Source organism: Labeo rohita, chromosome 1 (assembly GCF_022985175.1).
Source record: "Labeo rohita strain BAU-BD-2019 chromosome 1, IGBB_LRoh.1.0, whole genome shotgun sequence".
In the NCBI taxonomy this organism is placed as follows: Eukaryota; Metazoa; Chordata; class Actinopteri; order Cypriniformes; family Cyprinidae; genus Labeo; species Labeo rohita.
Window position 1 is genome coordinate 14,993,673 of NC_066869.1, and position 24,694 is coordinate 15,018,366.

At 34.3% G+C, this 24,694-nt stretch overlaps 2 protein-coding genes across 2 annotated transcripts; one reads left to right on the forward strand and one right to left on the reverse strand.

Moving 5' to 3' along the window:
- Positions 1 to 8,889: 8,889 nt before the first annotated feature.
- Positions 8,890 to 12,182, forward strand: si:ch211-133l11.10 (rho-related GTP-binding protein RhoU). Its single transcript, XM_051116094.1, has 3 exons — positions 8,890 to 9,246; positions 9,466 to 9,524; positions 11,087 to 12,182. The coding sequence occupies exons 1-3, from the start codon at positions 9,015 to 9,017 to the stop codon at positions 11,561 to 11,563; spliced, it is 768 nt and encodes a 255-aa protein (XP_050972051.1). The 5' UTR covers positions 8,890 to 9,014; the 3' UTR covers positions 11,564 to 12,182.
- A 5,688-nt stretch (positions 12,183 to 17,870) lies between these two features.
- On the reverse strand, positions 17,871 to 23,260 carry ccsapa (centriole, cilia and spindle-associated protein a). Its single transcript, XM_051099628.1, has 4 exons — positions 23,082 to 23,260; positions 22,168 to 22,553; positions 21,785 to 22,089; positions 17,871 to 19,229 (listed from the first exon to the last, which is right to left on the reverse strand). The coding sequence occupies exons 2-4, from the start codon at positions 22,529 to 22,531 to the stop codon at positions 19,050 to 19,052; spliced, it is 849 nt and encodes a 282-aa protein (XP_050955585.1). The 5' UTR covers positions 22,532 to 22,553; positions 23,082 to 23,260; the 3' UTR covers positions 17,871 to 19,049.
- Positions 23,261 to 24,694: the final 1,434 nt, after the last annotated feature.

Sequence of the window (24,694 nt, forward strand, 5' to 3'; positions counted from 1 at the left end):
CCCTCACACACACACACACGTTCCCTGAGGACACAAGCTCTCTATGAGCCTTTGTCATGAGCACTATCTTCCAGACAGGCCCAAACAATCTGTTGCAAGATGATTGCTCATTTCCAAACAACGCTGACAACACAGGTGTGTGTGTGTGTGTTTGGGGCACATTGTAGTTCATTTATATGGGACGCCAAAGCTCTCAAGTGTCACATTGGATGAAACACACGCTGCGTGCTGGGACACACAGGGCGTGATTGTAGGTTACAAGAGCCGCAGGTACAGTAATCACGCTCTCCAACACACTTCTGTAACAAAATCGAGTGTTGAATGTCAGAGTCACACCCTCCAAAAGTGACCCGCCCTCAACAAAGCCACAAAAACACAGAATAACTAAGATCAGCTTTTAAGACAAAGCTGGTGGCAGGTGTTGAGTGTGTCGGTGGTAAGATGAAGCTCGTGGGAAGAGCTTCATCACAAAAGGACTTGTTTTCCATGCACGCACTGATCCGGAGTCAGCGGTCGAAGGCTGTCCTCTGACATCTCATCCATCACTGCTCAACATCAGATATGACTCTGGATCAGTGACGTGGACACGCACACCATGATGCTCATGTTTATATTCACCTTTAAACTAACAACTCAATAACTGTCGAAAATGAGCCCCTGTGTTTCTTACGATTGTTTAGTGAGGATTAGGGATGATAGATTGATCAGGCCAATCAATCTGTCAGATTTTTGCCAATATAATTAAGTTTTTAAATATCTAAAAATTAATAGTACACACATATATATATATATATATATATATGTGTGTGTGTGTGTGTGTGTGTGTGTAATTCTAATGTATAGTTTATCATTTATATTATATTTTAAAAAATATAAAAAATAATAGTATATATACATTTATAAGTAAATATGTATATGATATAGTGTACACGTATTTTAAAATTAATTGATTATAAATAAAATACAATTATTATAATGTATAATTATTATGTATAATAATTGTATTATGTATTAATAATAATAATTGTATTAATATAATAATATAATAATTAATAGGAAATTTTAAAATCTATCAATCCATATATTTTTAAATATATATATATATATATAAATGTAATGTTATATATAATGCTATTTTTATTATATTTTAAAAACAGAAAAATTAATGGTTTGTATAGTTTATAGTAGACTTGCATTTAAAAAAAATCAAATTAAGTTATTCTAATGTGTAAATATAAAAAAAATTATAATAAACAGTATTATAATTTAGTATATATATTAATTAGAAAATGTATATGTATATTTATCTATATGTAATGTTAATGTTATTATATTTGTTTATTTTAAAAATTAATAGAAAAATTTATCAAATTAAAATTTACACTGTTTAAGTGTATATATAATGTATATTTTATTGTAAAAAAAAACTAAAAAAATTAATAGTAGTAATAACAATAATAAATATGGTGTAATAAAAAAAATACAATTAAATTCATCATTAATATAATTTTTAATTAACATTGTAAATAATTATATTAATGTTGATATTTTTTAAATAAAAAAAACTATAATTTTTTTATACTATATATACTTTTATTTCTATTCTTTTATTTTATACTATATATACTATTTATTTCTATAACTATTTGTTTTTTAAATGCATATATGCATAAAAGCTTGGGATTAGTAAGATTTTTAATGTTTTTTAAAAAGTCACTTTTGCTCATCACGGTTGCATTTATTGGATATAGAAAAAATAGTAAAATTAGGAAATATTATTGCAATTTAAAATAACGTTTTTCTATTTTAATATACTTTAAAATATAATTTATACCTGTGATGAAAAGCTGAATTTTCAGCATCATTACTCCAGTCTTCAGTGTCACATGATCCTTCAGAAATCATTCTAGTATACTGATTTGCCATCAGTTTTGGAAATGTAAATGTTTCATATTAAATATTTGATGGTACCTGTCGACAGCAGGTCTGGAGTCAGTTCTTTTAAGTAACACTAAACTTAAATGTGTCTTTTGTTTGTCTTCCTGTTGCGCTCTCACTCTTTCTCTTTCTGTTTTTCTCTTTTTTTTCAGCGTTTCTCCACTGTGCACCTGTTGTGATCTCTTCAGGAATTCTCTCTTACACGTCGGTCGCTCGGGGACAAACGGGGTCCTGAAGGTGAGGGGGTGAAGCGCTCTTTCTTTCTCAGCACTCAGCCTTCTCTTCCTCCACTGTTTTTCTCCGGCCTTCCTGCATTCTGTCGCTCTTGTGCTCTCTCTGTAGAGGTCTTAGACCCCTGCCCCGTGAGTCTTGCCCCAGGGGAGAGGGGCTTTTGTGTGCCGATGCCCCTGCAAGCTGGACAGACAGCTGCTGTGGAGTGGTCATCTCCACACACACACACACACACACACTCTCTATCTATTACCCGCGGCCTATTCAGCTCACAGGCAGAAATGCAAAGGCATGGTTTCGCGAAACTTTAATGAAGATAAAGTCCAGCACGCAATGGAGGCCGTGGCTCTGGAGTGACCTGTACTCACACACTTTACACTCCGCAAGCATTTACGAGATAATAAGAGAAGCTCCAGAGCGACTGTGTCATTTATTCAACTTTATAGAGAATGAAGACTTATTTAATGCACGAGGGAGGCGTTTAGTGACTTTAATGCTTTTTTGATGCTGAAATCTCTATATGCTGCTCAAATATTACTTTTTATTGAGCCTTATTGAAACAAATTGTTCAAAAATGATTGTTTAAGGAGCGTGCAGAGACAGATTAATTTTGCTTCTCAATTTTACCACCTTTTCTAGTATTTTTTGTAATCTTTTCTCATGCAACCTAGAAATTTAAACGTTTACCTGTTTTTACCTTCATTTATACATAAAATTATATTTGAATTATATTATATTTGTATATTAATATTGTAATACTGTTATAAATGTATGTGTCTGTGCAATTCTCCTTTACATAATTGAAAAAAATAATACAAATAAAGTATCATTGCCATAGTGCAAAAAATACAATAATTATGATTACCATAATGCAATAAGTAAATAAATAAATATCATTACCATAATGCAATAAATAAAATACTTATCATTACCATAATGCAATAAATATATAAATAAATAAAATGATTATCATTACCATAATGCAATAAATATATAAATAAAATAATAATCATTACCATAATGCAATAAATAAATAAATACATATAATTACCATAATGCAATTAATAAAATAATTATCATTACCGTAATGCAATAAATAAATGAATAAAATAATTATCATTACCATAATGCTATAAGTAAATAAATAAATAAATTGTATATATATATTTGTATATTATGTGTCTCTGTGTGTGTAAGACATTTTATATTAAATTTAACGTCAATGATGTTCATATAAATCATATTTATAATTATATTTGTAACTAATCATTATGTATAGAAATTTTAATGTTAAATTAATGGTAATTTTAAAGTGTGAAATGTTATTGTAAAGTGATACTTCATTTTAATTTATTTATTTTAATGTTTATTTTTTATGAACAAATATATAGTATTTCCTGCAAAGTTCAGAAAAATATTTTATCGACTTATAAAATAGACTTATAAAATTAAATAATTATTAGTGTATTTATATTTTATATGTATACATAAATACATTTTAACATTAGCCTTCAACAGATTTGAATAAAGGTAAACATGTAAACTTTTTTTGGCTTGCTAGTTTGCATGTTCTTCCAAAAGGGGAAGAAAAAATAAATATTTAGCTGTAAAATAAATATATTTTTATATAAAATTTCAAATCATTCATTCAAACCATGCATGAAAAGCTTAAGAATAACATGTTGCATGTGTATAAACCTACATGAGGATGATGGCCTCCATCCACATACACACACACACACACACAAACACGCATGTGTCCGTGTGTCTGTTGTCCTGTTGCAGAAGCAGATCTGTGTGATAATGCCATTGTGTGTACGAATCTAATGACGCCTGTTGGTGTGTTATTAAGGCAGCACAGGGGTCATTAGGAGTGTGTGTGTGTGTGTGTACGTGTGCGCGTGATATAATAAAAGCAGCACGCGGGTCATTAGGAGTGTGTGTTCAGTTGGTTCCCATGCTCTGAAGCAAAGCTGGACAGCAGGGCTGTGCTTTCACACACACATCATGGCACACGCCTGTTGACTGAGGCACAAAAAAAGTGTGTGACATCGCCGTGCCCCGGCGCCCCTCAGCATCCCCTATGTCTTTCTCATCCCTCCCCTCCCACCCTCATTCTTCCTTTCTTTCTTTTGGGAATCTCTCTATCCGTCCGTCCCTCCCCAGCTTAGAGTCCTGTGTTCCAGCGAGACCCTTCCTCTTCTAATCATTTTTACCCATCAGATGATCCAGCCCCTTATTTCACACTGAGACTATTAAGATAGAGTCCTCCCCCACTACACACACACACACACATATGCAGGTCCTGAGGGACAGCGTTGGAAGCATTGTGTGTGTAGAGACACATCTGCGTCAACACACATGTACACATTCAGACACAGTGACTCTCATATGGCCATGTCATATTTCACCACAAAATATAAAGGAACTTTGATTATTATTTTATGTAATATGTTTTACGTAATATTTTGAATAAACTAAGAATATGGTTTTAGGACCATTCTGATTTTTTGCTTTGCAACATTATTTTTATGACATTAAGGCAATTCTCGTCTCCATAATTAATTCCTTAATTAAAATAATAAAACATAAAACAATTATCATTACCATACTGCCAAAAATAAAATAATGATCATTACAATAATGCAATAAGTAAATAAATAAACAAAATAATTATCATTACCATCATGCAAAAAATAAAATAATTACCATTACCGTAATGAAAAAATAGAATAACTGTCATTACCATAATGCAATAAGTAAATAAATAATAATTAAAATAATAATTATCATTATCATAATGCAGTAAGTAAATAAATATACATCATTACCATAATGCAGTAAACTAAATAATTCTCATTACCATCATGCAATAAGTAAATAAATAAATAAACATCATTAACATAATGCAAAATATAAAATAATTCTCATTACCATAATGCAATAAGTAAATAAATAAATAAACATAATTAACATAATGCAATAAATAAAATAATTCTCATTACCATAAATTAAATAAATAATGATCATTTCCATAATGCAATTAATAAATAAATAAATAAATAAATATCATTGCCATAATGCAATAAATAAAATCATCAAAATTACCATAAATAAATATAAAATAATTCTCATTCCCGCAATGAAAAAATAAAGTAATTCTCATTACTATAATGCAATAAGTAAGCAAATAATTCTCATTACCATAACACAAAAATGATCATTACCACAATGCAAAATAAAATAATTCTTATAATCATAATGCATTTTTCTCATTCTTATTACTGTGATGCAATATGTTAAAATGTTCATAATGTTGTTTTAATATATTTATATTTATATTATATAATTACAGTGTATATAAAAGTAATATAATTGTAGTTTATTTTATGCTGTTATTTGTCATTTTTATTGATTAAAACTACTAGTTAAGCTCATTTTGACCCAAATACTCATATTGTTAATTTTATTATTTATTTATTATTATATTTTCTTACATATTTTTACGCATGTAATATATACTTATTACATTTTAACTATTTATTATACAATTTGACATTTTATTTCATTATGAATTCATTATGGTGATTTCTCATTAAATCCTCTTAACTATAATACAGTATATGTATTATAGTATATAACTATAATACCATTTTATGGTCATATTATGTAACAAAAACATTACTGAAAGATAAATTAAAAACAGAACAACCAACACTGCCATGATGTATAAATATTTTAATTTTTAAATTAATTTTATTAATATATTATTTTTGTTTTTACATAATAATTGTTTCATGGTCATGACCGTGGTTCATTTTTTTTTTAATGCAAAATAATTTAATCATTTTAAAATAGAAATAATATATATATACATTTTTATGGTTTTAGGGTGAAATATGATTTGGACATTTTCTAACAGGTTTCATGAGATTCAGCCACATAGATGTGTAAATGTGCACATGCATGCACATCCACGCTTGTGTGAACGTACACTGACACAAATACACACCTATAAGCTTGAGTGTGTGTGTTGGTATCAGCTCTTATCTGATCATGATCTGACGGGTGTTTGATGGACTTGTACTCAGCAAATGTGTTTTCAGCCAATCTGTGTGTGTGTGTGCGTGGATGAGGGGCGTGAGGTGGCTTTGATGGTGTGATATACGCGCGTGTGTGCGTGTGTGTTTGTGTGTGAGGGCGGCTGCCAGGGTCAGCTCTGTCCTGGGAAAGTTGAGCTCTCCATTTACATCAGCACATGTTGAGGCCTTCTGGTGGCTGCATGAGCGCACGGGTGGACAGATGGCACCAGCTCATAGCTGCAGATTCACTGAGGAGGAGCTACACGAGCCTGATAAATGGAGGAGAAGAAAAGACGGGATCAGCTTGCTATTTTTCATCATAATCACTGAAAGTGTTGCGATTGTTAGTAGATTTGGAGTCAAAATAGTCTTGTTTAAAGGGAAAAATTAATATCAAATCAATAGTTTTGATAGCTCCAGTAACAGTTTTTACACTTTTTGAGAGAATCAACCTGCACGTCTTTTACTTATTTATTCAATACAGTTTGGACCAAGACCAAGTCTTGGTTGCTCATAGTGACGGCTTGTCACATGTTGCCACATCCTTGACCTTTCACATCGTTTATCACTTGACCTCATATTTTATTCAGGAGATATTTTTGCTTTTGGTACACCTATCTATCTATCTATCTATCTATCTATCTATCTATCTATCTGTCTGTCTATCTATCTATCTATCTATCCACCCATCTATCTATCTGTCCATCCATCTATCCATCCATCCGTCCGTTCATCCGTCCATCCATCTATCTATCCATCCATCTATCCCACTGTCCCTCCTCTATCCACCCATCTATCTATCTATCATCCATCTATCCATCATCCATCAATCCATCCGTCCGTTCATCCGTCCATCCATCTATCTATCCATCCATCTATCCAACCAACCATCCATCTATCTATCTATCATCATCCATCCATCCATCCATCCGTCCGTTCATCCGTCTATCCATCCATCCATCCATCCATCTATCCAACCAACCATCCATCTATCTATCATCCATCCATTCATCCATCCATCCATCTATCCATCTGTTCCTCCATCTATCCACCCATCTATTTATCCATCCATCCATTCATCCATCCAACAACCATCTATCTATCCATCCATCCATCCATCCATCCAACATCCATCTATCTATCCATTTACCCATCCATCCAACCATCTATCTATCCATCCATTCATCCGTCCATCCATCTGTCTATCAGGGTTGGGGCCATTCATGAATTGAATTGAGAATGAATGGTAAATTCCAATTCACTTCCTGGAATGGAATTGGAATTGGAATTGCATGCAGCTGACAGGAAATGGAATTGGAATTGAGTTGGAATGTCAGGAAACAGAATTGAAATCAAATAAATTCCACTAAATTCCACTTGAGATATTTAGGCCTGAGAGATGCAGTCTTAGCGATGCCAAATTTCAGGAAATGATGATAATTTGATGCAATAAAAAGTGAACGAAATACATGAATGAACATGACTCATTTTTTTGTGAGTTGAGACATATATTATGTGGTAATCATATATTGAATGTATAGTACATCCAGAAACTTATCACCACTGTCATTCAATTATTAATTCATAATGTACAGTTCTCATTTTTATTTACTTGCATTTGATCAACTCTATTTCATACATTACTTGGTATTTGTAAAGCATCATAAATAAAGTTCAAATGTATGTCTCTAAATGCAATCACAAATAAATGCTCAGAAACAGCAATAAACAGAATTCAGTGGAATTTCCCTGAATTGAATTCCACTTCCTGTAATTCCAATTCAATTCCAACTGTTTCCTGTAATTGTTGTTGAATTCCAATTCCATTTCCTTCTTTGAATTGGAATTGTTGAGTTCATTCCTGAATTGACCCCAACCCTGCTATCTATCTATCCATCCATCTATCCATCCATTCATCCATCCATCATCCATCCATCCGTATGTCCCTCCATCTATCCACCCATCTATTTATCCATCCATCCATTCATCCATCCATTCATCCATCCAACAACCATCTATCTATCCATCCATCCATCCAACCATCCATCTATCCATTTACCCATCCATCCAACCATCTATCTATCCGTCCATCCATCCGTCTACCCATCTATCATCCGTCTATCCATCCATCCAACCATCTATCTATCTATCTATCTATCTATCTATCTATCTATCCAGCCCCCCACCCATCTATCTATCCAACTAACAATCTATCCATCCATCCATCTGTCCGTCCATCCATCCATCCATCCATCCATCCAACCAACCATCTATCTATCCATCCATCCATCTACCCATCCTTCCATCCGTCCATCCAACTATCTATCTGTATGGTACTTTTTCGTTTGTTTTTAGTGTATTACTTTTAAAAATCGAATTATCTTATTTGAAAGGAGTCAAAGTATTAATTTTTAAATCAGAAAATACCTCTCTATTGTTTTCTTCAACTCTTCAGCGCTTTCCTCCAGCTCTGGGTGGAGACGTGAGGGTCAGTGAAACGCAACACTGCGCGCATGTGTCGTGTATTAATCCTCTTACTGCAGCAGATGCTCGTCTGTCAATCAACCTGACGCGGGTGCGCGCGCTCGAACTTGACTTGAGAGCGCGAGAGAAAGAACACAGCAGGTGCGCGAGGGATTCCGCGCCGTCACTTAGCGATGCAGGAATGGTTAATAAAGCAGTTTCTTGAACTTATCATGTCTTGACAGCGGCCACAGGCTTGTTTTGGACCACTAGCGTTGCATTTGTTTACCAAAAAACGCAATGCCGTCGCAGGACGAGGCTGAGGCGGTAAATGAAGACGACAGTCCGCCTCCGGTTCCACCGCGAGCGGCTCCTCAGCAGAACTCACCGGCGTCCGCCGCCGTACCTGAGCGCCGGGTAAAGTGTGTGCTGGTCGGGGATGGAGCGGTGGGTAAAACGAGTCTGATCATCAGCTACACCACTAACGGATATCCAGCAGAACACATTCCCACCGCCTATGACAACTTCACAGGTAAAGCCAAATATCCATACTGTAAGTGTGCACTCAAGTACGCACGTAGTACTCGTTTTTTATTTTATGTTTTATTTATATGTTAGCATGGACTTTTGACATCTTATACGTGGGATATTTAATTGAAAATAATTATTTAATACATTTACCTCAGCTTTATGGTTGATTGAATGTTAATTAATACAAACTGATTAATATTTAAGTGTTTCACTATCTCAGCTAGGGTTGTGGTGGATGGAAGACCAGTTCAACTTCAACTGTGTGATATGGCAGGACAGGTGATCTATCTATCTATCTATCTATCTATCTATCTATCTATCTATCTATCTATCTATCTATCTATCTATCTGTCTATCTATCTATCTGTCTATCTATCTATCCTTGTGTCATTCTGTCTATCTATCTATCTATCTATCTATCTATCTATCTATCTATCCTTGTGTCATTCTATCTATCTATCTATCTATCTATCTATCTATCTATCTATCTATCTATCTATCTGTGTCATTCTGTCTATCTATCTATCTATCTATCTATCTATCTATCTATCCTTCTATCATTCTATCTATCTATCTATCTATCTATCTATCTATCTATCTATCTATCATTCTATCTATCTATCTATCTATCTATCTATCTATCTATCTATCTATCTATCTATCTATCCTTGTGTCATTCTATCTATCTATCTATCTATCTGTGTCATTCTATCTATCTATCTATCTATCCTTGTGTCATTCTATCTATCTGTCTATCTGTCTATCTGTCTATCTATCTATCTATCTATCTGTGTCATTCTATCTATCTATCTATCTATCCTTGTGTCATTCTATCTATCTATCTATCTATCTGTGTCATTCTATCTATCTATCTATCTATCTATCTATCTATCTATCTATCTATCTTTGTGTCATTCTATCTATCTATCTATCTATCTATCTATCTATCCTTCTATCATTCTATCTATCTATCTATCTATCTATCTATCTATCTATCTATCTATACTTGTGTCATTCTATCTATCTATCTATCTATCTATCTATCTATCTATCTATCTATCTATCTATCTATCCTTGTGTCATTCTATCTATCTATCTATCTATCTATCTATCTATCTATCTATCTATCCTTGTGTCATTCTATCTATCTATCGATCTATCTATCTATCTATACTTGTGTCATTCTATCTATCTATCATCTATCTATCTATCATTCTATCTATCTATCTATCTATCTATCCTTGTGTCATTCTATCTATCTATCTATCTATCTTTCTATCATTCTATCTATCTATCTATCTATCTATCTATCTATCTATCTATCTATCTATCTTTGTGTCATTCTATCTATCTATCTATCTATCTATCTATCTATCTATCTATCTATCTATCTATCTATCTATTACCAGTTTGTCTTGATGGATGGATGAACTTTTTCTCTCTGTGCTTTGAATGGCAGAGATGGGGGGCAGCGGATCAGCCTCTATATGTAAGCAACAGGATATGACTGAAGAGCGCCACCTAGTGTTAGAATCAGATCTGTATTCTCTTAGTACTGAGTTCTGTAGATTTTTGTGTGATTGTCACATAGATCGACTCTGTGACCTGTTCAGCACACAGTAATAGAACATACTCATCCGACTGATGAAATATCACTGCTATAATTCATTTGCCATACTTAGTTGCATATCTTGTGTTATAAATAGAAAAGCACATGCAACTTAGAACGGTGAAAAAAGTTAGTAGTTCTGCTCTTCTTTGCAATGTATGGTATATATTTATAAATGAAAATCAGTATTTAAATTGTTAGGTAAAATGATGCAACTGTTTCCTGTTTTCAGGACGAGTTTGAGCGCCTCCGTCCACTCTGCTACCGTGACGCTGACGTCTTCCTGCTCTGCTACAGCGTGGTCCTTCCATCCTCCTTTAGGAGCGTGACAGACCGCTGGGCCCCTGAGGTTCATCGCCTGTGTCCAGGCGTTCCCATCATCCTCGTGGGCACCCAGTGCGACTTGCGGGAGGACGTCCAGGTGCTGATCCGACTCGCAGACAGCCAGGAGAAACCAGTGAGCGGAGACGATGCCCGTCTGTGCGCCCGGAGCATCGGCGCCGTGACGTTTGCTGAATGCTCAGCGCTGACGCAAAAGAACCTGAAGGAAGTGTTCGACGGCGCCATCTTGGCCAGCATGCAGCACGCCGAGGAGGCGGCGTGGCCGAGGAGGCATACGCTCAGAGAAAAAACTCCAGATAAAATCAAACAGCTCTCAGAAACATGGTGGAGGAAACTGAGCTGCATCCAGAGCTTTGACCTTCAGTGATGGAGAATTTCAGACACTCACAATATAAACAAACCTCCTTAAAACCAAGTCCAGATGAAATGGGATTTATAGACACATTTTGACGCGATGCATTTCTAAATTAAACAGTATATCCAACAAGCGACAGTTTAGGACAGTAGCTATTTTTATTATAGAATAATACAAATTGAAGAGAATATTTATAGTTTTTAGAGATAAAGAAGTTAATTTCTGAAAGATTATGTGACACTGCTAAAAAATCAGTTTTGCATCACAGAGGAATTTGCATTTTAAAATATATTCAAATAGAAAACATTTATTGTAAAATGCAAATGTATTTTAAAAATTATATATGTATTTATAATATTTTTGTTTAATTGGGACTGAGCTTGAGGACCTTATTAAGCATCACCTTTTATGTGTTGTGTATACCTGTGACCCAGAAGTGTTTGTGTTTGTCATTTGGCACAGTGTCCTGCATTCATAGCAGTGGATTAGCTGATCCTTTGAACAGACTGAAGAGGTCGGATTTGATGTCTGCGTTACACCTGTTGTACTCCCATATAATCTGATGTTTTGTTTACAACTTCATTTCAACTGTTTACTACATTTTATACTTAAGATAAGTCTTATAAAATTTGCGATGACATTAAAGTGTTACCACGTTTTCGTCTCGTACATTTAAATTAGTCTAGAAGTAGATTTGCGTCAGTGAAAATGAACTGAGGCCCGCGGGTCCTGTTCACACAGCCCTGTCAAAGGTCTGAAAAAAAAACCTTTAAAGCCTTTAATCAGATCTGATTCATTTACCTCATTGTGTTACGCTTTTCCCTCGGCTCTTACAGCAGACGTAATTACCTCCATCACAGAATGACAATTACCTGCACAATGACACTTACTGCAGGCTTCAGGCTCTGAGTGGATCTGAATGGAGTCAATCTGACAACTGAAATAACACAAAACCCTTTTAATAGCAGCGTTTACAGCCTCTAATATGTGACTCACAGGTGCTGATGCTTGTACAGTAATGAGACTCATATGTGGAAATGCACGTAAAACATTAAAAACGTTTAGTAAGGTTTAAACTGCTTAGAATGCAACAAAATATTAAAGCTTAAGAACTTGTCACTGAAAAATTAAGTAATAGACCACTAAAATGAATTTCAGTGTCTATGAAAGCAAAATATGTTTTGCATTTTTACTGAATTTACTGCAGCAAGGCAGGCAGATCGGCTCCCGTGCCACAGCTGATCCTGTAATGGGTCAAGACAGAAGCCACCTGTGGGAATTAGGCGGGCAGATGGTGACTGGTTTTCCCCTCACAGGATCTCTTGACCCCAACCTCCACCTGCTGCGGAAATCATGTAGGAATAACATCAGTACAACAGGCTTTGAGATTGCTGAAAATCCACCCCACTGAACCAGGTGATTTTCTCAATATGACTCACTTAAATGTAGTGTGTACATAGCTGATGTTCTGGGGTGATGACTATCATAAAGAGTGTGAGTTGCATATTTATGGTTTCAAAAATCCATAACTGGATACAGTACTTTTTATACTCAGAGTATTTTAATACACAGAGTAGTTAGTGTTAAATCTAAGGCTTCAATTGTCTAACAGTGCTGGAAGCAGAGCATTTATGGAGCTTCACCTGTAGAGGACACTGTTGAGTTACATCCTGAAAAATCAGGTGAGCCCAGGAGGTCAGGGTCATTCAAACTGAAGAATCTGTGTGACTGCTGCTGCTGCTGGAATAGTATTAATGCTTTTAGATATTTTAAGTCACAATAAAAGTCTGAATGTCATTGAAATTAATAAAATATCAAATTATTCAGCTCGTATTTTGGTTTTTAGTGGATGTCAGTTACACACAAAGTGGAACAATACTGGCCATTATTAATTTCAATTATCTATTTTGCCATTTCAAACATAAATTAGAAATGAATTTTAAAATAGTTTTTTTTCTATTTCGCCCTAATATTTTATTTTATATTTATTTTATTAGGTCTCTTCCACGTCCAGCTATTTTTAGCTGTACAAAACAGCTCGTTTCGCTGTTTAAAATTGCAAATTGGTGTGTCTTACCATATTATTTTAATGTATTATGTTAAATATGAACACACTGGCTTGTAGTGCAAACAGTTTTACAGTTTACAGCACGTTGTTATTCTTCTTGTTATTTCCCTATTGCGGAAAATGAACCGGAAGTCTCACCCATGGGCTTATGTCCGCGTTGAAGAAAAAGGTAGGTAAAGTTATTTTTAATAGTTTCAGTTTAGGTTACAGTTTTTCTCAGTCGCTTTGGTGCATTTCTCACAACACTATTTACATTTGCACAACAGTTAATGCATTTCTCAAAACAATTAGTACAAACTGCAAAACCTAGTTGATAACCTGCAAAAGCGTGTCACTTGCTCAAAATGGATAGCTCATTCCTCAAAAGCAAGTATTCATGTCAATGAAAGTGTCAGTGTCATCAAGATGAAAAGTCCTGACACCATTGTTTATGAACAAGATAGTCAAATGGCTTTGTCATGTTTTCATTATGACAGTTTACTCTGTAACTTTTTCCTATGCAAAAAAGTCAGATTTTGGTGACACTTCCTGAAAATGCTCAAGACAGCACTATATACTATTTGCACAGCCATTTGAAAACTACAGTAAAGCTAGACATTACTGTATTTAGTGAGGTATCTGAGTACAAGACACTGAATATGTATGTTTCACATTTTTACTTCATATGCTCTTTGCAATTCTAATTTATTCAAAGCATTGTGCAAACGAATAAATACACCCTTATTTACAACAAACATAAACTCCCTTTGGGTAGAGCTGTGCACAATTGTAAACAATATTGCAGTACATATTGGAACTGAACCTACAACATATAGGTATGTAAATCATTCATGCACATTTGCAGAAATTGTTCAATTTAGAAGACATTTTCAGGAAAAAAAAGATTTAAAATTTTTTATAAAATTTGCTTGACAGATTTTGACAACTAGTTCAACATTTTTGTATGAAATGAGGACTATTAGTTTTATATGGAATGACTATTCAGCATTCACAAGTTTAGTTAATTTTGACTGACATGACATAAGCAAATGATAATGTTATAAAACAGCAGAGAGTTGTATGAAAGCAATTGATGCATGTCCAAAAGCATTTGCAATTTGTTGGAAGGAATGAGAAACTGCTACTATGATGTGCACAAATGACTAAATGTTGTGGAGGTTGAAGTAAATGTTGTGCAAATGTAAATAGTGTTGTGAGAAATGCACCAAAGCGACTGAGAAAAACTGTAACTATAACAACACTGATCTTAATGTTTTTTTTTTTGTTTTTTTTTTTTAACTTCAGAACTTGATGATTCCATATCGACATGATGTCAGAAATGACACGTGGCAGCTGTGACTGATGTGTCACTGCGTGCTGATGTCCTCCGGTGCTCGACAGGTGCGGCAGCACTAATACACGCGGCTCCATTTAGGCTGCAGTGGTTCAGATCTGGACAGACAGCGGCGGACACATGTTCGGCACATGTGGAATAATCCTACAGCACGACAGCTGCTGCTCTCACCCTGATCTCGGGATTTCTCCATTTGCTCTTTCTTCCTTCAGAGAAATTCTTCATTTGAATCCATTTATTCATTTCCATTCACTCCAAGGCAGTAATCAAACATTTTTCTAGAAAGTGCCTTTTTTCAAGTTCAGATCAAATCGGTCAGATAGCTTATTAACAAAACGATTCCAAACGACAACTCACAGATTCATTTGAATCATAATCATTTAAATCATTTAGGTAAATTCAAATGTAAGAGCGAGCCATTTGTAAATTGTATGGGTCTGGCTTCTGGACTCATCAGCATCCAGCTAATTTTAGTTGTACAAAACAGCTTGTTTTGCTGATTTATATTGCAAAGTGGTTTGTCTTACCATATTATTTTAATGTATTATTTTAATTATGAACACACTGGTTTGTATTGCAAACAGTTTTACGATTTACTGTACGTTGTTTTTCTTCTCATTATGGTCATTGGCATCTAATGAACCGGAAATCGCGCCCATAGGCGCTTACTTCCGCGTTGAAAAGTCTTCTGAAGCAGTTTAAAGGTGACAGATACTGTCCAAAATAATTCTGTTCCATTTATTCTAAAACCTAAAATAGAATTAACGAGAATTTTCTATTTATAAACGATAGCCAATCAGAATACACCCGACTTTGATGAGCGCGAAAATTTGAATCACAGATGACGTAACAGCAGTGCACGCTTGTTATTATAATAAACAGAACGTTATGGTCCGTTGGTTTTGACAAGTCGTTATAGTTATTTATAGTCATCGTTCTTTGTGTGAACGGGTCTTAAAATATGTGGTAACTGTTATCTCACGTTCAATAGACATTTAAGTTTGTTTTATTTAGCATAAACGATAAATTTCGAAGCCGGTGCTTGCTGACGGTAACTAAGAACTGGCTGCTTAACGGTTGTTCGGTTCGTCAGACAGGTAAACTCAATTGCTAGTTAGTTGTTGTCTTTAGCACACTTTAACTTGTTAACAACATCGTCTCGTTCTATGTTGTTTATAGTATTATATTAACTACATTTTCATCTGAAATATATGAGATAAATGTTTTAAGGCTTGTCAGATGTTAAATAGATCCTCACAATCTGCTCTCTTATAAATTTCCTTGTCCAGTGGTCAACTGGAGCTTCTGCGGGGTGCTGAAGATCAATGTGGACAGGTGTGGTATGAAAACAGCTGCCCTTCTGCTTAATGGTCTTCATCAGCGTCTCCCAGGGTCTGCTGAGTAACGGGAAGGAGCTGAAGGAGGTGCGCAAGTGTAACACGAGTGTCTAAAGTTTCATACCTCTTGAGTGCTCAGAGCCTTTACCAAACGCAGCCGGCACAGATTAACCAGCTTCTGAGGTGAAAACGACCAACAAATGTTTGTTTAGACACATAATACCAGTAAAGCAGAACTCTTCTCTGGAGACGAACACTTTCTGGCACATACTCTCACACGCATTTGTTTTCTGTCCTCTGTATCTCACAGGCATGCAGCTGTCAGTGAGATTAGACTTTTAGCAGGTGTCTATTTATAATGCCGGTTAAACAGATCACTATGGCACGTCAGCACTTCTGATCATGCTGTTTAACAGCCAATTGAAAACAAAGACATACATTACATCGTGACATGATTCAGACCTCTGAGCCGTCTGCTGTCCATCAGCAGGTCCAGACTAAACCTCAGCTGGTCTCAGAGGTGGCGAGGTGATTTGGATAGTGCTGCAGATGCCTGACGGTTTGTGACATATGTGTAAATAGCTGCATGGGTGAAGAAACTTTTAGAAGCGCCATTAGAAAACCAGTTGGAGTGTTAACATAGTTAACATTAGATACACAGTGGGGTCCAAAAGACAACAACAAAATGCACATACACTACTATTCAAAAGTTTTTGAACAGTAAGATTTTCAGTGTTTTTCAGAAGTCTTTTCTGCTCACCAAGCCTGCGTGTATTTGAGTACAGCAAAAACAGTAAAATTTTGAAATATTTTACTATTTAAAATAACTGTTTTCTATTTTAATATATTGTAAAATGTAATTTATTCCTGTGATTTCAAAGCAGTCACGTGATCCTTCAGAATTCATTCTAATATTCTGATTTGCTGGTCAAAAACATGTATTATTGTAGATTGTGTATTTTTTCAGGTTTCTTTGATGAATAGAAACAGCATTTATCTAAAATAGAAATCTTTTGTAGCATTATAAATGAGTTTGTCATCACTTTTTATCAATTTAAAGACAATCTTTTGCTAAAAAAAACATTTCTATAACCCCCCCCAACTCAGCTGTTTTAATTATTGATAATAATATTAATAATAATAATAAAAATGTTTCTTGAACAACAATCAGCATATTAGAATGATTTCTGAAGAATCATGTGAGACTGACGACTGAAGTAATGATGCTGACAATTTTGCTTTGATCACAGGAATAAATTACATTTTAAAATATATTCATATAGAAAACAGTTATTTTAAATAGTAGAATTCTTTCAAAAGTTTACTGTTTTTGCTGCACTTTGGATCAAATAAATGCAGGCTTGGTGAGCAGAAGAGAATTCTATAAAAAACAAAAAAAATCTTACTGTTCAAAAACTTTTGACTGGTTGTGAAAATGTCATTAAAATAACACAGTATGTCTCTGAACTAGAACAAAACAACCTAAAATGTTTATTCATACCAAATTATACTGATGTTTAATCAGTATAATGTTTGTGTGGTATGATATTATGATTTATTAACAATATTGAGGGGACATGATGTTACTCAAACATAGTTTATTCACTGCAATGCATTAGGAGTATTTCTGTTCTGCAGATGAAAATATATCTACCTGTGCATGTACAAATACAGTGGTCAAAATGTAAACATTGCTGAAGAAAATCAATATAAGTTAGCATATTTCATACACTTCATTCAAGAATGTCAGTGTTGGTAGCCTTAAACAAGATGAGTTTCCTTATATGAAGTCATAAGCAAGTGAATAACTGAATAAATACGTTCAGATAACAGGCAACCAGTTATTAAGATAAAGAGCAGAGGAAATGTCTCCTGGCAAACCATGAAGGTTTCACAGAAAAGCAAATTATACATGTAAGCAAATATGTATTTTAATATCAAATCTGTGCTCTAATAAATAACTCAGTGCATAATAAATGATCACATTCACAAGAATCAAATGATGGCCTTCAACTAGCCCTCAATTATTTTTTTCAATCTAAAAATATTAATTACTTCACATCTTTGTGCAAAAAGTGGATTAAAATGATGATTGTTGGTGATCGGTGGGGAAAATACACTTTCGTAGAAAACATTTCACGACAGCACTGCACTTCTGATACGGCCTCTCAAACACAAATTCATTGACCATGTGATCAATTAAAACAAACCAAACATCAGTCAATCACATTCAAAAGAACAATACATTTTACAGCTGACATATTAATGACAGGCAGGCTGGAGAGTCTAGAACAACATTCTGGAAAGATCAGAATAAACAATCATCTGAGTCAGAAACAAACTTTTTTAACAATAAATGTTTGGTCCGCTCAGAAATTAATTTTGATCATTAAATCCCTGCAGCCCATGTTAAAAGTCAGAAGATCTGAAACTGTCTAATAACAACCAAACAATTAAATTAACATTAAATTCCAACAAATAGTGATTAAAGTATTTGTCATATCAAATATGTTTTGGTAGTTAAATGTTTGGTCCTTATATGCATTTATGAGAAAGTGATTGTAGCCAGCATCAAAAAATAAGAGTAATTTTTACATTTTATGAATAACTGCATCTCATATTGAATTTAAAGGAATGCGTATAACTTTTTCTTCAGTTTTTGACGTCACTTGTCCAGTGCCTTCTGTACCGGTCCTGTAATGCTGGTTTGGGATCTTTTTCCATCAAATCCACTAACACAAACTGATCCTGGATCAGCCTCTACCTCAGTCGTGCAGAGAAGCAGCGCATGTACTCCGTCATCCAGCGCTCGTCCGCCACACTCAGTGCTGATCTCCGGGACTTCTCCAGGTCAGCTGACCTCGCCCTCCGGTGGTCTGAAGCTCGTCCACTTTTTTTGGCCTCTCTTCGTGTCTGGACGCCGACGTCGGCCCGATGAATCTGAAAATGATTGAGATTTATTCAGTTTCATGATGCTCTGACTGGAATTAATTTGATGAAATCCAGCTCTGTTTAACCTACTAAACTTTTGTATACCAGATAAGGTAATCTCACGGTAGCTTCAGGATATCACTGCTCTAAGCTGAATAATTCACCACTTCCACATGCAGCGTCAGATGTCACGCAGTGCTTCATTCCACTGATTAGTACACGGCTGTTCAGTCACTTCAAAATTCCCCTCTTTGTTTGTATCATTTATTTAAATCTGTTAAAAACACACTCATGTTCACTTCTGCTAAGGGACACCCATGCAGGAAAAATATACAGTGGAGTTTTTTAAAATAGTATTTAATTATTTTTAATATTTAAATATATATGTGGAGTAAAAATGTAAACATACTGTAATATTTACACTACCATTCAAAACTATATTTATTTGATCCAAAACACAGCAAAAACTGTACAATTTAAAATAACTGTTTTCAGTGTGAATGTATTGTAAAAGGTTATTGCTTATGTAATATAAAATGTTATTTATATTCTTATAGATCACTCTAATATGCTGATTTGCTTTTTTTTCAGGATTCTTTGATGAATAGAAATATCCAAAGATCAGCATTTATCTGAAATAAAAAGCTTATATAAACATTATACACTATAGCATTTAAAAGCTTGGAGTCAGTATAATTTTTATTTTTTATTTTTTGGAAATTATAGAAATTAATACTTTTATTTAGCAAGGATGCTGTAAATTGATTAAAAGTAATGATAGAAGACATTTACAAAAGGTATCTGTTTCAGATAAATGCTGTTCTTCTGAACTTTCTATTCATCAAAGAAAAATGAAGAAATTCTACACAGCTGTTTTCAACATAATATTAATAATAAATGTTTTTGAGCAGCAAATCAGAATATTTCTGAATATTAGAATGATTGAAGGATCATGTGACTAATGTAATGTAGTAATGATGCTAAAAATTCAGTTTTGAAATCACAGGAATAAATTACATTTTAAAATATATTCAAATAGAAATCAGTCATTTTAAAAAGTAAAAATAATTCAGAATTGTACTGTTTCTGCTGTGCTTTGAATCAAATAAATGCAGGCTTGGTGAGCCTTTAAAAAACATTATAAATCTTACTGTTCAAAAACTTTTGACTGGTAGTGTAAATGTATTTATAAAAATAAAATAAAAATATTCATAAAATTAAAAATAATATAAATATATTTGTCCACATAATATAAGAAAACATATTCAAACACATCATATATATATATATATATACATATATACACTACCATTCAAAAGTTTGGGGTCAGTACATTTTTATTGTTTCTTTTTTTTTTTTTAAGAAATTAATACTTTTATTCACCAAGGATGTATTAAGTTAATAATTAAAAGTTTATTAAAAGTTAATAATAAATAATTTACATTGTTATAAAATATTTATATTTTGAATAAACACTGTACTTTTTAAACTTGTTATTCATGAAAGAATCCTGAAAAAAAAAAAATCACAGGTTCCAAAAAATATTTGGCAGCACAACTGTTGATATTATCCAACATTGATCATTCTAATAATAAATCCGCATATTAGAATGATTTCTGAAGGATCATGTGACACTTAGGACTGGAGTAACAGCTGATAAAAATTCAGCTTTTCATCACAGGAATAAATTCTATTTTAAAGTATGTTAAAATAAAAAACATTATTTTATATTGTAAAAACATTTTGCAATATTACTGTTTTTTTTTCTATATTTTTAATCAAATAAATGCAGCCTTGATGAGCATAAGAGACTTCTTTAAAGACTATTACAAGTCTTACTGACCCCAAACTTTTGAACGGTAGTGTATATACATACATATATATATATATATATATATATATATATTAATAAAAATTATTAGCAATTCATTTCTGCTAATGGGTACACATACAGCAAAAAAACAGTTCAATTAAAAAAGAATTCTAGCCAAAATATATGCTATTTATATAAACTGAAGCTTTTAATTTTCTTTAAATGTATTTTCTTTAATATATGACCAAATAATACAGCAATATAATGAAAATAAAACATTTAAAATAATTTAAAATATCAAATATTTTTCACAATTATATAAATGTATTTTATTACCTATATTAACAACATATTTCTTTAAATATAGAATTTTACATTTTTTATATATATATTATAATAAAACATATAAACATACTTTTAAAATATGTTTACAAAAATATCTGAACACATTTTTTATGGGTAAACAAAATTCCCATGGCAAATTTCTACAGATAATGATCTGGGCTCAGTGTTGCCAAGTCTGTGGATTTTGGGTTGAAGCGACCCCAGTAACGTGATATTTATCCCCTGGAATGTAAATTTTACTAGGGGAAGCCCACCAAAAAGTGTGTAATTTTAACCCACCTCAAAATGCAAGTGGGCTAGTTTTGAGTAGCAATATGGTGGGTTTTGTTGTGAAAACCTGGCAACGCTGTTTTTTTCATCTGGACTGAAAATTAGACTAGTTTCTGCAGTTAGTATCAGGCCTTACCTCTCCAGCGGACATAGACGCTCTCATATTTGGTGTCTTTCTGTCCCTAGTCTCAATGTGCCTTTCCGCCCAGTCATAACGGATAAAAGACCGTCTGTTCTCACGGTTGGATGCCCGCTCCTTGGTGTTGCCCGGTGGTTGGCTCTTGGCCCTGGATGGTTTTCTTGATACGGATATTTGAGATTCATCAGTATCCAGCTCTTTATTAGGATAGCACGGCTCAGAACGGGGCGCCCGGTGTCGCTGTCGCCGTTTTGGATTCAATTCTGACGGTCCGTTAGGAGTCGCATCTTTGTAACCATTTTCTGTGATAAAAGCAAAATGAGTAGAAATAGTTCACTCAAAAATTTAAATATAAATCAGGTTTCAAGACATGAACCTACCCATGGGAAGTGAGCTTTCCACTGTTGCACTAGTATCCGTGTGAACTTCTCCATTCACCTGCGGCTTCCAGGAGTTCAGAACCTCTGCATTCTCATTCCTAGATTCTGATGAGGATATGTATTGTTTGCCATTTGAGACGTTCACTTCCTGCAGTTTGGGACTGGACCTTCCGCTCGAGTCGGACCCGCTGTCCCATCCGTCCCCGAATAACGGTCTGTGCGTCTGCTCCATCAGCCTCCGCGTCAGTCTGTATTTCACAGAGTCCTCGTAGGATTTCGAGAACGTCTCCCACTTGGGATCTCTGAACTTCTTCATGTACTCCGTCCGGATCTTCTTGGACATGATGTTGTTATTAGTAGACATTTTGCCCTGCTGAAACAATCACCTATGGAATGAACATAATAATGTCACGTCTGGGCGACTCACTCACCATCTGTTCTTAGTAGTCCACAGTGTGGACTGCGATGATTTTAGTATTGCAATCAGCCTTAGTGTGCACGGAGGAGTGTATTTTGTTATTCCAGTTCTCCGGTAGAGTAGGTTACAGCCCAGTGCCCACATTATTTATTTATATTCTTTACATAATACATAAGCCGATGTCACATTTCGAAAGGGACATTTCTTACGTTCTTGGGACGTTTTTAATACACGTATGATTAATAAATCGCGACCATCGAGCATGTTCATGCATGCTTAATTATAATCTGTCACAACACACTACATTAAATTAAGATGCAATCATATTTATCGTAATCATAAAAAACTGGTATAAATGGTTGAAATATTAGTCGCTAATGTATTAGTTTAAAAAAAAACGTCTGATGGAGGCAGCGCACAATGTTTACAGGTCTTCACCTGCGTTGAGTATGTAGGTAAACATTGACTTGGATAAACGTAAGCGCTTTAAACTCACCCACTCCGTTTTTTTCCGTTCCTTATGCGTTAACGTTAGATAAAGACGTGCATTTTTATTCTTACATCTTTATAAATTACAAATATATCAGTCCATCATCGTTGAGCGCCTGCTGCGTACTAGAAAAACAAGCCTCACTGATATTACAGCTTTGGTGATTTACAGTGCGCATGCGCACAACATCATTATTGAACTGCCTGAGGACTTGATGCGCAAATACGCACCCACAATCCAATCTACCGTTTAATTAATCCTAATTTGATTATAATCGTCTGCTTGGTTCCAGTGGATGAAGTAGTTAATTATTTGTAGACTTAGTTTGTCCTTAAACACGTTTCTGATATTTTTGTAATGGGACAGGAGAATATCGATTGTAACAGGTGACGGTCATAATAATACTACAGTGATGACAGTTTCTCAGCGTATGCGCAGCAGAGTTCTTTATTTTGACAGGAAAATATTGGAACTGATGAGAGAATGTAAACAAAAAAAATGAGGTGCGAAAAATATTTCTGCCGTTGAACTGAATCTCATATTGATTTTTTTCTCTATTCTGTTCGTTAAAAGTTAACATCAATGACTGACGAACTTAGCTTGTACTCATAACCCACAAAACATTTTATCACGGCTGCTCTTAAAGGGATAGTTCACTCAAAAATGAAAATTCAGTCATTAATTTCTCACCTTCATGTCGTTCCAAACCTGTAAGACCTTCATTCATCTTCGGAACACTAATTAATATACTTTTGATGAATTTCGAGAGCTTTCTGACCCTTCTACCTTCGCGTGCGTTGTGGTAATGTCGGCGGACTGTCCCAGGTGAGAAGAAATTGTTGAATAAAGTCATTATATTAGTTTTCTTTGCACACAAAAAGTATTCTTGTACCTTCATAAAATTACGGTTGAACCACTGATGTCACATGGACTATTTTGTCAATTTTCTTGGTACCTTTCTGAGCCTTGAACGTGGTAGGACCCTTGCTGTCCTTGGAGGGTCAGAAAGCTCTCAGATTTTATTGAAAATATCTTAATTTGGTTACATTTTGTTGTGACGTCGGATAACCAAAAATCAATGTCAATTCAAAGTCTAATGTCAATGTTAATAGCTGATGTGGGTATTTGTTGTTTCTAGGTTGTGTAACCAAAATCCAAATCATACTGACGTCAACCTGATTTTTATTCTCAACCAAAATGCAACGTCATGTCCGACATTATGTCCAACATCAACCTGGCGTAATATTAATGTCCTGTGGCTGCTGGGACACAAGTGAGTACTTAATAACAGAATTTTAATTTTTAGGTGAGATATCCCTTAAAAACATACTGTGGTGGTACCATTGTTGGTATCACAGAGTAATACCATAGTACTTTGGTTTAAAAAAATATTTTTGTTACAGCTGACAAAAGCTGAAAATTACTCAATTCAGTATTAAATCACTACTATTAGGTTTATAAGTAATCAAGCTATGATATAAAGCATAAGCTAATAAAGATTATGATTCCTTTATACAAACTAGAAACTGTAAGACTGCCAGTGCTACTGTAATGCTTCTGTGATCGATTAATTGTCCCATACGCATTCATCTTCCATTACAGCCCACTTAAACAGCCCA